Source organism: Ruditapes philippinarum, unplaced genomic scaffold (assembly GCF_026571515.1).
Source record: "Ruditapes philippinarum isolate M1 unplaced genomic scaffold, ASM2657151v2 ctg3426_1_1_1_1, whole genome shotgun sequence".
NCBI classification, from domain to species: Eukaryota; Metazoa; Mollusca; class Bivalvia; order Venerida; family Veneridae; genus Ruditapes; species Ruditapes philippinarum.
Window position 1 is genome coordinate 138137 of NW_026857892.1, and position 13188 is coordinate 151324.

The 13188-nt window shown below is 33.2% G+C and overlaps 1 protein-coding gene across 1 annotated transcript; it reads left to right on the top strand.

Annotated features, from left to right (window-relative positions):
• Positions 1-5337: 5337 nt before the first annotated feature.
• LOC132751423 (uncharacterized) lies at positions 5338-12569 on the top strand. The gene is made up of 6 exons (XM_060741575.1): positions 5338-5711; positions 7295-7361; positions 7968-8150; positions 8600-8776; positions 11024-11188; positions 12253-12569. The coding sequence occupies exons 1-6, from the start codon at positions 5403-5405 to the stop codon at positions 12525-12527; spliced, it is 1176 nt and encodes a 391-aa protein (XP_060597558.1). The 5' UTR covers positions 5338-5402; the 3' UTR covers positions 12528-12569.
• The last annotated feature ends 619 nt before the right edge of the window (positions 12570-13188 follow it).

Here is a 13188-nt window from a genome sequence, read left to right on the forward strand (position 1 = left end):
TTTCTGATTACAACGGCAGCTCTTTCTCTTCGACCTGTCTAGTTTGGACGCCTAACATTCTCAAGAAATGACACAATGGTTTGATATTTGGCAAGAGTGATTCAGAGTGATCTAAAGTGATATCTGTTAATGTTCAGAACACGAGTTCCCTCTTCTTATATAAGACTTGTAATGAGATATTTTGAACAAAAAAAGCAACAACCATTTTCAGGGTTTTTTCCAAAGCTGCCATTTTGTCCCACTCAAAACATTCTTTGAAATGCGGAAGCGCGTCCAAAATTACATTATATTATTTTCCAGTCAAAGAAAAAAATCTATAGCAATAAAATTGTCTTTATTTGCGTACTGTAAATATACGAACCAATTTATAACCATTAAATTTCATATTTCTGTTGTCACTACAGCAAACTATTATCAATGACGCCGGTATCAATACGGTTTTGGTACTAAGCAATGAGTATAAAATGTCTTACCTAAGGAAACTACCACTTACCGCTGACGGGACTTGAACCTACACAGCCAGTAATCCTTCGATTTCTAGTCTCTAAAGTAATTCTATAAATATGACAACAGTTAACAACACTGCTCCTTTACCCTGCTGGATCCGACATGAATTAACTAGTATACCAAACCAGGCTGAACATCCGTGCGGCTGACTAACTTGTTATGTCTTAATATTTTCATATTGATACTGGACAGCTCTAAAATGAAAGCTAGAAACGTCCATTTCACACATTTTCAGCATGTTAAAGGTTAGGTAGTCCTCTCAGTGTCAGGACTTTCTTCTTCACGTCTGTAAGAAGATAATTTTGAAGAAAATACTAGTAATTCTATTTGACTTATACGACGATCAAACACTTAAAGAACATGTAAACAAATGAACATATTAAATAAATCTAATTGAAAATAAATTTATGGTCTTGTTAAAAATATAAAACTATAGAAAATATTAACATGGTCTTTAGGCAATGTAAGATGTATCGCACAGAATTGTCGTGCACTTATTTCAATCGGACAGAATTCACTTTAATTCATTATAAATGATGTTAAAATGAATGCATTAAATAGTCATATAACTAAAATCGATTATGTCGGATCGAACCCATTCAATATGGACATATACACCCAAAATGTATTGCGTTAATGTTGTATGTATAACGATTTGTACCTCAAATTTGGTAAGGTAAGTTTCCTTATTCACATTCTGAACCTAATGTTAAAGGCAGTATCAACATTCGAAGCAAAACCTACTTTGAACATAAGAGTTTTGTTACTTAAAATAAACAGTTTTAGGGAATGTATATAAAACTAGTAAGTTACGAGGATATATCACTGTCTGGGACGATATCGATGGATGTTTCTAAAATTAAAAGACGAGCACGTTAGGCGCAGAGGATTTTTATAGAAGATGTCGCCCAGCCAGTGTTATACCCCTGTATCTAACCATTATTATTTACATATATTTACTGTTTTATCGCAATTTCAAAATGATTTGTAACACATATCAGCAAAAATATTCAGTGCTTTGCCCTCTCCTTTCAGTTTTTTCTTATACTATGAATCAATGAAAAAACAGCACTATTATATCAATACAGTTTTCAAATCCTTATTGAAGTGTACTGAAGATATTGGTTAGTAAGAAACAAAGAAAAAATGACAATCGTGCGATAGTAAAGGATAGATACAATTGAAATAGATTTTTTTTCTTGCATTATTATACAACTATTGACAAGTGGGCCATTGAATATGATGTGATATTCATCGGTTAATGTCAATACGACATTTTCCCGATGAATATTATATAACATTCAATGGATCATTATTCAATAATTGCTTTATTATATGCTCAGCATAAGATTAAAAACACACTCACAAAAAGTAAAGCCTAATATTAAATAAAACAGTTATCAATATACTTGTTATTACAGTATTACTTTTATCTATGATTGTGGAATTAATAGACTTTTGAAACGAGAAATATGCCATAAAGAACAAAATTCAACAATTTTAAATAGTCCATGCTGTATGGCAATATGAGTCAGATTCTGTTTAAGATATGAAAATTTAGCCAGTAAATATGATACAACACTTAGTCATAACTTAATTATTATACTATTTTCTGTCTTAATAGTTGCTTTTCACATTATAATCTCCCCTTTTGCCATTTTGGACGTCATTTCAAATATAAAATCTCTTATTATTCCATTTTCTTTATAAAAATTAATAAAAAAAAACTTTTAAGTGCTGTAAAAATAATAAAACTTTGATGCATTTGTAGAATTTTTAAAAGATTTAGACAATTTACTTAAATCAGATGTTTATAATGATTTTCTTCATACATGTATTTTGTCAATTATATTAATATATAAAATATTGAACAACAATATGGCTGTCATTTTTTGCAAGAAAGATAAGTAGTGTAAAAAGCGGGAACTACCTATTTTGGACTTTCATATATTTTATTTCATGCATCTATGTCAATACCATCAACGCCTTAATAAGATATGTATGTTTCTTTTTTCTTTCACTTTGCGTTTGTATGTCTTACCTTTAGTATGATGTATTTATTGTGGTTTCATTTCTCTTAAATGTAATACTGAAATAAATCTATCAATCTAATTAGAGCATTCATATAACCTAAAATGAACACATCCAAGTCAAAGTTTGCTTGAAATGACAAATAATGGCGATAAAGGCGGTAATGGCGATAAAGGCGGTAATGGCGATAAAGGCGGGTTGTAGAAGTCATGGAATACAGAATTATACATTATAGAAAAAAACTAGATAAAATTAACAAATGATTCAGATGACCTAAGTCACTATGGAAAAGAGTGATATTCATTCACATGAATCAGAATTCATAAACAATCTGCGAGAATGCCTAAAACTGCCCGGACAGACCAGTTCAATTCACTCACGAGAGTCACTAGATATCAAAAAGTCATTATCTCAATTGAATCGAAATTCCTGACAGTCTGCTAAAAAAGTAGCTAGAACTGTAATCGCAGACCTATGCAGTGGATTTGTGATTATTACGAAACTTCAGAACTAAGGCATTAAGACTGAAGAATGTCTTCGAGAATATCAGAAACAGTCAAAGATCTATGAACAAGAGCACCGCTAGACGGAGCATTATATGCCCGAAAGTGAAATTTTTTTTGTAAAGATGAAGCATTTGTAAGACATGGGAATAAAATAAAGTATTACCTCTTTCAAATAACAATTCCTCCTTTGAAGCTTCAATATTGTGCTCCAAATGGAACTTAAGTTATGCCCCAGAAACTGTTTTCAATTCTAAGGTAATAGTAACCTAGACCTTTGACCTTGTTACCCCAAAATCATTAGGGGTCTTCTATCCAATATGGAAAGTCATACTATGAAGTTTAAACACAGTAGGCCAAATGATTCTTAAGTTATGTTCCGAAAACTGTTTTCAATTCTAAGGTAACAGTGACCTTAACATTGTGACCCCAAAATCAATAGGGGACTTCTACCCAATATGGACAATCATTATATGCAGTTTGAACACTGTGGGCTAAATGGAACTTAAGTTATGCTCAAGAAACTGTTTTCAATTTCTAAGTAATAGTGACCTTGACGTTTGACCTTGTGACCCCAAAATCAAAAGGGGTCTTCTACCCAATATGGACAATCATCCTATGAAGTTTGAACACTGTGGGCCGAATAGAACTTAAGTTACATTCCAGAAAGCGTTTTTAGTTTTAAGTCAATAGTGGCCTTGACCTTTGACCTTGTGACCCCAAAATAAATACGGGTTCTTTTCCCAATATGAACAATCATCCTATGAAGTTTGAATACTGTGGGCCAAATGGAACTAAAGTTATGCTCTGGAAACTGTTTTCAGTTCTAAGGTAATAGAGACCTTGACCTTTAACCTTGTGACCCCAAAAACAATAGGGGTCTTCTACCCAATATGAACAATCATTCTATGAAGTTTGAACACTGTAGGCCAAATGGAACTGAAGTTATGCTCCGGAAACCAAATTCCTAACAGACGGACGGACAGACGGACGGACCGACAGACGGACGGACGCCAGGGGGTTTAACATAATATGTCCGAAATTCTTTCGGGCATATAAAAAGGCTCCGAGTCGGAAGAATTTTTAAAAATTGAAATATCTTTTTATTCAATGAGGAATAAAAGATGTGAAAAATTTTATGAGAGTGAGAGTTGGGACAACAATAAACTAGGTTTGTATAATAGATTCAACAACAACAACAACAACAACAACAAAAATTGCTTTAATTGATGTCATTCTTTCACCATTAACATCCAACATTGATAATATTGCCCTATTTTTTTCCAAATATAAACGGCTATGTAATAAAACTATTTAAAGATTGCCATAAATGCCACGAGAAGCTCTTTCTATTCGAAACTAAACTTCACATACACTGTCATTTATATACAGTGAAACATCTGAATTCCTGAACCTCTCACATCCGGAAATGTCTATACTCCGAACATTTTTCAATGTCCGAAAATTTCTAATACCTATGAATTCCGGAACTTCCAAATTCTGAATTTCGAACAATTTTCTTGTCAAATTTGGGCTATATCAATTCAAATTTACTCTAAAATCCGAAATTGGAAAAAGGGTGTGAAGCAATTTTTTCCATTTATGAATTTATTCAGGCTCAAATATTTTTCATCATGTCTTACTTAAACAATTGATGTTTATTGTTTTTACTTGAACTTCTCAATTGCGGAAACTTCCAAATTCAGAACGTTTTGGCTAGTCACACAGGTGTTCGGTTTTTAGAAGATTCACTGTATATAAACCTTGTTTAATATTCTTATCTTTCATTTATTATTGACGACAAAATGAAGACAAAAATAGCTTTTGTGGTAAAGACAGCACATGTATAATGCTCCACATTCGGTGTTGGTTAGTACCCTGTCACTGTTTTTTTTTTTAATTTGTTCTTGACAAACTTTTAATAAAGCAGTTGTTTGTTAAGTAAATAAAGCAGCATTATATTGCGTAATAATTTAAAAACATACTCAAAACTTTGGTCTTTCAGTCCTGACAGAAGAAAAAATACTTTCATCATGTAGAGCATTTGAAAATAAATATTTACGGTTGCTAGTTACAATTGTTAGTCCGGTGAGGATCCTGCAAAATGTTCTGTCACAATAAATGTTTTTTTCAAAGACTTGTCTGAGTTTAAGATATACAATCCACATGAAACAAATTTTTTAGAACCCCCTTATACTTTACCGATACATTAAAGCGTGCCGTGCCTATAAAACGCACGTACTTTTCCAAATACAACTAAAAGCTACTCTTGCGTTGTTTCGTTTTGAGTGTTAATCTAAAGAAATTAAATCATAGACTATATTTTCTTCATATTTCGCAAGTCAGTGAAACAAAACAAATATGAGTTTAGATGCTAAAATAGTCAGAGCTGTAGTACTTTTATTATTTATGTCCAAGTCGTGTCTATGTAACGCAAAAGAAAAAGACTTTTGTCTAGAAGACGACGCTGTGATACATAGGATATTAGATTTATCTTATGTGCAATGTCAAGAAGAATGTGGTAAGAGGCGACATTGTAAAGCAATCAACTACAGGCGGTCATTTAACCTGTGTGAGCTACTGGGGACCGACCAAGGTAGCAGAGCAGCCAACGTCAAAAGAAAACAAGCGTGCATATTTTTGAAGAAAGCGGAAATGTCAGATGAAGTCGTAAGTTGCTATCTTTTTTGTATCTTTAAACTTTCTTTTTTTTTTGATTCATTACATACCCGTTAGAATCTTGCGGCTCCGTAAAATGGTATTGCACGGCCATGCATTTATTTTAACCCTACGTCATTTGCGTTATACAAACATAGTGTAAAGACGCACAAAATGTTAGCGTTATACTTTTGTCGTCAATGAAAAATGACTTATTTTCACTTTAATTTGTCAATAGTTTTTTTATTTTTAGTATGTTATAAATAGAATATTAAATTCGTATAATTTCATTATTGAATTGAATTTATTGAATTCGTTGAATAAAATGATATCATGCTCGATTTATATAATTTTATTCAACTCGTTCAAGACATTCAATATTAAGCTTACACTCATTCAGTATCCTCTTTGTCGCAGAGGTTTTGGGATATCATGCTGGTTAAGACATTAATAGCAATTCATAGATAGGCCCTTTGAGTAAATAGATAAAATGAATATCAGCTTTATTAGTGCGCTATTAATTAAGACTTGTAAGACCCGGTTTTTCATTTTCAAATTTGAAAAGTTTGTCTTAAAATAACAAAGGGTAAAGTAGATGACTTTGCAAAATGTAAAAAAGGGAATTCGATCAAGTACCCTAACACTTAACTTATTATCATATTTTCAAAAAAGGAATTTAAGAACCCTTACACTATACTTATTATCATATTTTTTTTTAAAAAGGAATGTAAATACCCCAGCACTGTTCTTTAAAATCTCCTTTTAGAAATGTCAGTGAATCACTCAAAAATCGTTGCGTATAACATAGATTATATGGAGTTAAATACAGAACTCACGTGAATACATTAAACGATTCATTTAAGATCTTTTGTTATAAAGTAAATTCATTAGCACATATACGACTTTAATAATGATATAACTGCAAATGGAACTTGCTTGAGGACTCATCGCAATAATTTTACTGACCACAAAGAATAATTATCTCAACAACTTTTACAAGAATCTGGCGCTACTTTTAAATAAATGCATACAATTGAGATGAAATTTTACGCTCTTTTAATGCCTTTTCGGCACGACCAAGTAATTCTCTGCAGCAATCAATTGCGGTGCGCAAAACATTATGCTCGAGGAATATTTTGGCCAAGAATCGGTGCTGAACCAGGCACCGGAAGCTTTTTGTAACTTTCCTCCACTGAATCTGTGTAAGATATCGCAATATAGATCATTTTAAAAGATATTTATTAATACTGTTTATGTTATGAATTTTTTATATGATGATAAAAAATTGTAGGCCTATATGAATATATGTTGCCCCGACAACACTACCCCTCTCTGTTTTTATCACTTTATTAGAACTTTTAGCGCATTTGATATTTCGAAATACAGGATTGATTTGTACGCACGGGCGTTCAGGTGTACGCCTATTTACGCCGCTGATGTGTATCTATAACTTTTATTCCCGATAAATGTTTTTCACATAAGGCAAAAATGTCTGCGCTAATGCTTTGAATAACATTTATATATATAACTCATGAAGTGTCCATAATCATAATATCTGAATTTTATTTTTCATTTTGAAACATCTGTTTTTACAGATTCAGGGATGTAACTGTCCTGACGGGGAGACTTGCGATCCGGTAACAAAGACATGCGCAGTAACTGGTTAAGTTATATTTTAAAATCTTGATGAACGATCTCTGTTATTTATGTATTCTACTGTTAATGCTGTTAATACTGTTGTGCTTTTAATGTTTTTTTTTCTTTTCTTTTTTTTATCATAATATTCTTAAAGCTACCCATATAATATGTTTTATTTGAATCTTTTAAGCTCAGGGCTTTCAATAAAATCCCTATTTGTTTAATTCAATGATATATACAAATGTTTCATAAAAAGGGAATAGGTATTATGTTGTCTTCTATACTGATATCTCTTTATGTTGAATTATTTTGACGAAATTTAATGTTACCAAAGCATACATGTATTTGAAAAGAAACGGAAAATGTTTACTCTTTGTTAATGGAAAATACCTGAAAAAAATGAATTACGCCCTGATGAAATGAAGTATTTTCCTCATATAGTTTACTATACTTGTTTACAAATTACATGAACAAGGTTTGCGAATTGCACGGAAAATTCGCTAGTCTTTTAAAATACTCTAAAAGTAAAACTATTTATAAATTACACGAAATCGCGATGATTAACATAAACATATCATTATTTTTGTTCCAAAGATTGTGTTAACCACTGCTGAACTATTTTTTTTACAGAATGCTCGAAGATTGTGGCAACCAATGCTCAACTGTTTGGTAACATGCACTCTATCGGTTCACGTGTGAAATTCAGGTGTAACCAGGGATACGTTGATGTGACGAACGTTGATGTGACGAACGTAATGAATGCTGTTTGTGAAGCATCCGGTCAATGGTCATACCAACCAAACTGTATCAGAGGTGACGTCACATTATTAACATATTTAAATGAGGTTGATTATAGGTATCATCTGAAATTCATATGATTATCTCCTCTTACAAAATATTACCTATTGCATTCAAAATAAAATAGAGTTTTTAATTTATTTGATTATCTTAACGCAGTGCAAAAGTATTAAAGTTTTTGTTTGATATCACATTTTATTGGTTATGCTAAGTCGGATTTCAACTCCAATTTATGTCACAATCTAAAACTATTATTTGGTGTGTGCTTCAAATTTTGTCCTTAACACCTTATGTTTTGAAAAAATAACAACAACAAAAAAACAGAACAAAAACGTCAAAGGCTCTACTCAAAAAGTACTCTGAGTACTCTGTATGTATGTATGTATGTACGTACGTACGTACGTACGTACGTACGTACGTATGTATGTATGTATGTATGTATGTATTTATCTCCTCGTTAAAAGATTGTGGTACAGTTCCAATCATTACAAACGCTCAGGTGATTAGTGGCGGTGATATAACGACAGAGGGCGCAGTTGTACAATACCAATGTCTGCCAGGGTATACACTCAACGGAAACTCAAGTAACTTGACGTGCACAGCAGACGGTATATGGTTTGATCAAGCTAATGTCGTATGCAGTAAGTGTTGTTTGTTTGTTTGTTTGTTTCATTTTACGCCTTTTCCCTACAGTATTTCAGGCATATAGGCTGGTAGTTTCCTAACCATCGTTCTTGGAGAGTTACACTAGTACTCGACTACCTTCCTCCGCGCTTAACTACCAAAGCATCTCCCGGGGATCGAACCTACGCCATTGCAGTAAGTAATTAAGTACATGATTGTATTGATTTTGTTTGACTATGTCATTTTGTGTTTATCCAATACGCTATAAAAAATATCATGAAATATGTTAAATAGTCGATAACCAATAAAGGGCAGAATATTTTACATTTGAAAAGTATCCATATTCTTTTATATATTAAAAAAAACATTATTCAGTGACAACGCGAAAATGCGGATTGAAATTATAAAAAAACCCTTAAAAGTAGAAAGTTGAAGGGAAGGGAAGAAATATAAACAAGAGGGCCATGATGACCCTGAGGTCGCTCACCTGTATAAAAAGGCCCCCGAAGCGGGGCCAGTTTAAATCCCATACCGCCTCCGTGGTCGAGGGGTTAGAGTCAATGACTTCTAATCCAGGTACCTCTCTTGCGTGGGTTCGATCCCCGGGAGATGCTTTGGTAGTTTAGCGCGGAGGAAAGGTTGTCTAGTACTGGTGTAACTCTCCAGGAACGATGGTTAGGAAACTTCACGCCTTTATGACTGAAATACTGTTGAAAAAGGCGTAAAATGAGACAAACAAACAAACAAAGTTTAAATCCCAGGGCTTTTATTTGAACAAACTTGGAAATTCGAATATAAGGAAAAACAAAGACCTTCTCCCCCCCCCCCCCCCCCCGCAGAGTTAATTTTAACCCAAGGGCTTTTATTTGAACAAACGTGGTAGACACCCATAATAAGATGTTTCATGCTTAACATCTAAGCTCTAGCTCATTGGGTTTTTTTTTAAAAGAAGACTTTTAAGTTTTTACTATACACATATAGTTAAAAACAATGACATCCCTTGGGCGAGGCCAGTTTTGACCCACTGGCTTTTATTTGAACAAACTTTGTAGACACTTATTAGAAGATGTTTCATGCTTAATATTTAACTCTAGCTATTTGGGTTTTTGTTTCAAAGAAGATTTTTTGAATTTTTGCTATACACATATAAGGAAATCAATGACCCCCGGACGAGGCCAATTTTGACCCCAGGGCTTTAATTTTAACAAACTTTGTAGACACTCACTAGAAGATGTTTCACGCTTAATATCTAAACTCTAGCTATTTGGGATTTTTTTCAAAAAAGTTTTTGCTATACACATATAAGGAAAATTAATGACCCCCGGGGCAGGGCCAATTTTGACCCCAGGGCTTTTATTTGAACAAACTTAGAAGACACCCATTAGAACATGTTTCATGCTAAATATCTAAGCTCTAGCTCTTTGGGTTCTTTAAAAAAGGATATTTAAAGTTTTTTCTTACGGTTGCCATGGCAACCAGAGTTCTGCATTGAATTTAATTCTTTGAACAATTTTTTCTCTAGCTCTTTGAGTTCTTTAAAAGAAGATTTTTTATAAGTTTTTACTACATGCATATAGGGAAAACCAATGACCCCCTGGTGCGGGGCCAATTTCGAACCCAAGGCTTTTATTTGAACAATTTTGGTAGACAATTACTAGAAGATGTTTCATGCTAAATATCTTAGCTCTAGCTCTTTGGGTTCTTTAAAAGAAGATTTTTAAGTTTTTACTATATGCATTTAGGGAAAATCAATGACCCCCTGGGGCAGGGCCAATTTTGACCCCCAGGGCTTTTATTTGAACAAACTTGGTAGACACTCATTAGAAGATGTTTCATGCCAAATATCTAAGCTCTAGCTCTTTGGGTTCTTTAAAAAAGGATATTTAAAGTTTTTTCTTACGGTTGCCATGGCAACCAGAGTTCTGCATTGAATTTAATTCTTTGAACAATTTTTAAAGGTGACCACCAAAGGAACATTCCTGTGAAGTTTGGATGAATTGGCTTAGTGGTTTATGAGGAGATGTCATTTGAAGCAAAAGTTTACGGACGGACGAACGACGGACGGACGCCGGACGAAAAGCGATCACAAAAGCTCACCCTGTCACTTTGTGACAGGTGAGCTAAAAATAGCAATACCAAAAATGGCTTTCAGGTCTTTATAAGATCAATATGTTAAGTGCTACATCACATCTCTTACAAGAATCTACATGCAATTATTTTACATATAAAAATAAAAGCAATTTTATTCTTGCTTGTTTTTACAGATCAAGTTTTGGAGAATCAAGAGAATAACAATCAAGGGGTGGGCATTGGGGACGCATGCAGCAATGATGCAGACTGTTCTCTAACAAACGGTGTTTGCGTCAATGGTTTATGCTTTTGTAGTCCGTTATACCGCTACAGTCAGACCATAAACGATTGCGTCCAAGGTAAATATTTCATTAATCGGCAGGGTGCTTTTACCCTAGACCCTCTGTATTTTAAATAAATTTATAACCCTATTTTAAACGAAGAACTGTCCATTTGAATTGCAAAGGTTTACAATGCCAAAATACTTAACTTAACCAGCCATAGTATAAAGCAATGTGATCCACTGCACGGACGTGTAGGCTGGCTTGCCTTCTTGTAGACTACGCCTTTTAATTCATTTAAACGGAGATTAAGAGAATCGTTGTTCTAGTTTTTAATTTGGCTGCCTTTCAACACATGGACCTCAGACTGGAACAGTACTTGGGGCGTGATCATATTTCCTAAGAAAATAATATAATCCATGAACATGCTTGGGTTTTAGATATAAGTAAACCAGATAGCAAATTCTTTTTTTTTTTCATCAACTTATATGCAATGTATTTCATATTTGTTTATTTAAAATGTATTATGCTATAAAAGGCAAGATTTATGCATATATTATTGGAAAAAATTACGAAACTTGAAAATTTTTATAAGGAAACAACAAAATCTTCCCTTATGAAATATTGTACATTGCGTAATACCGTTATACAATTTCATGTATAGCAATGAGTGAAATTCTGATTCATCTCATAGAAATATGTGCCTAATACAGCATTTTTCCCCGGTTAAAGAGTGTGTTGGTCTTGCCAAGTGTACACCCTACAAATTATAAATTAGGGAAAGCTCTCTAGTGTGTGAAACGATGATATTTTTCCCTTGTTATTTGACCACTTTACACAATTGTCTGTAAGGCAAAATGAACGTAGGAAATGATAAAATATTACGGATTAAGGTACATGTGTAGCTTTCATGTTTGTGAAGTATCACAGTCGACTTCGGTGCTCTTCTAGGAAGATCTAGATGTTTAATGATGAATTTGTTTGAAGACAATTTATTCAGTATTAAAAAAATGATATTGACTTTGATAGAATCGTTGCTATTCTTTCGCCTCCAAAAGTGACGTGGCTTCACCTACTTGACTTGAACAAAATGATAAGTTATTATTGTTGATCTAATCATATGTTTTTCCTTCACATTCCAGAATGCACCGCTTTCACAGATACATTTATATCGATTCCGAATAAGTTCGTGTATGAATTCAATGAGATAAGTTTTTTCCAAGATGTTAGTGGTCCGATTGAATGCGAAAATTTATGCAGGAATGATCCTAAATGTCTAATTTTTGAGGCGGTTAAAAGTGGCTCTGCATGTAGTAGAGGGACGGTATCTTATTTAAACATACTCGATGCTGACCCAGGCAAGATATCTAGCAGTGACACTGCCACACTTTATTATAGAGACTGTGTACCTGTTTAGTTACATGTACCATTGAATCAACTTGTGTGTTTGTCGATTGCATTGTCATGCACATTCATTATTGTTAGCATTCGATGTACTTTTACAGAGTTAAACATAGATTTAGTTTCTATGTTCCAAATCGAAATTTTATTTCAATTAGATATTTTACTTTAGCTTTTTCTTTTGTATCTAAATGTATCTCTTTTGTAGGAAAAATTTTTTTTGTATTTATTTGTCCATGTTTTAACAAATATGACTCATTTTCAGTTGATTAACTATTGATAACTTTTATTAATAGCAAAATAATAGTACAGTTGGAATACTGTTACGAAAAATAATGTGTATAACATGAAAATATAAAAATTTATAAGGTTCACATGTTCGTATTTATCATGCGCAAGCGTTTAGGTTTGCATGATCTAAGGTTAGTATCAACTTAGTGAGTTCACATGTCCAAGGAAAATAAATTGATTAGTATACATATGACTGAGTTTTCTTTCTTTATTCTCTTTTTTTCTTCGGAGAATTTAATCTCGATGTCACTTTTTCTATGCTTAAGTTCTATGCTTGGTAGTGGAAGACATTAGGACCTTAAATGATTGAACAATGGGATGTGCAGATTAAACAGAGACGAGAGGTGAATGACATATACGGGGTATGTGCATAAGATAAAGAGTAT

What these genes read in the sequence shown, in the direction of transcription:
- LOC132751423 (XM_060741575.1), top strand. Translation starts at nt 5,403, where the DNA reads ATGAGTTTAGATGCTAAAATAGTCAGAGCTGTAGTACTTTTATTATTT. An exon ending in CCAACCAAACTGTATCAGAG is followed by an intron (nt 8,151 to 8,599) that starts GTGACGTCACAT and finishes CCTCGTTAAAAG; the next exon opens with ATTGTGGTACAGTTCCAATC. An exon ending in CATAAACGATTGCGTCCAAG is followed by an intron (nt 11,189 to 12,252) that starts GTAAATATTTCA and finishes TTCACATTCCAG; the next exon opens with AATGCACCGCTTTCACAGAT.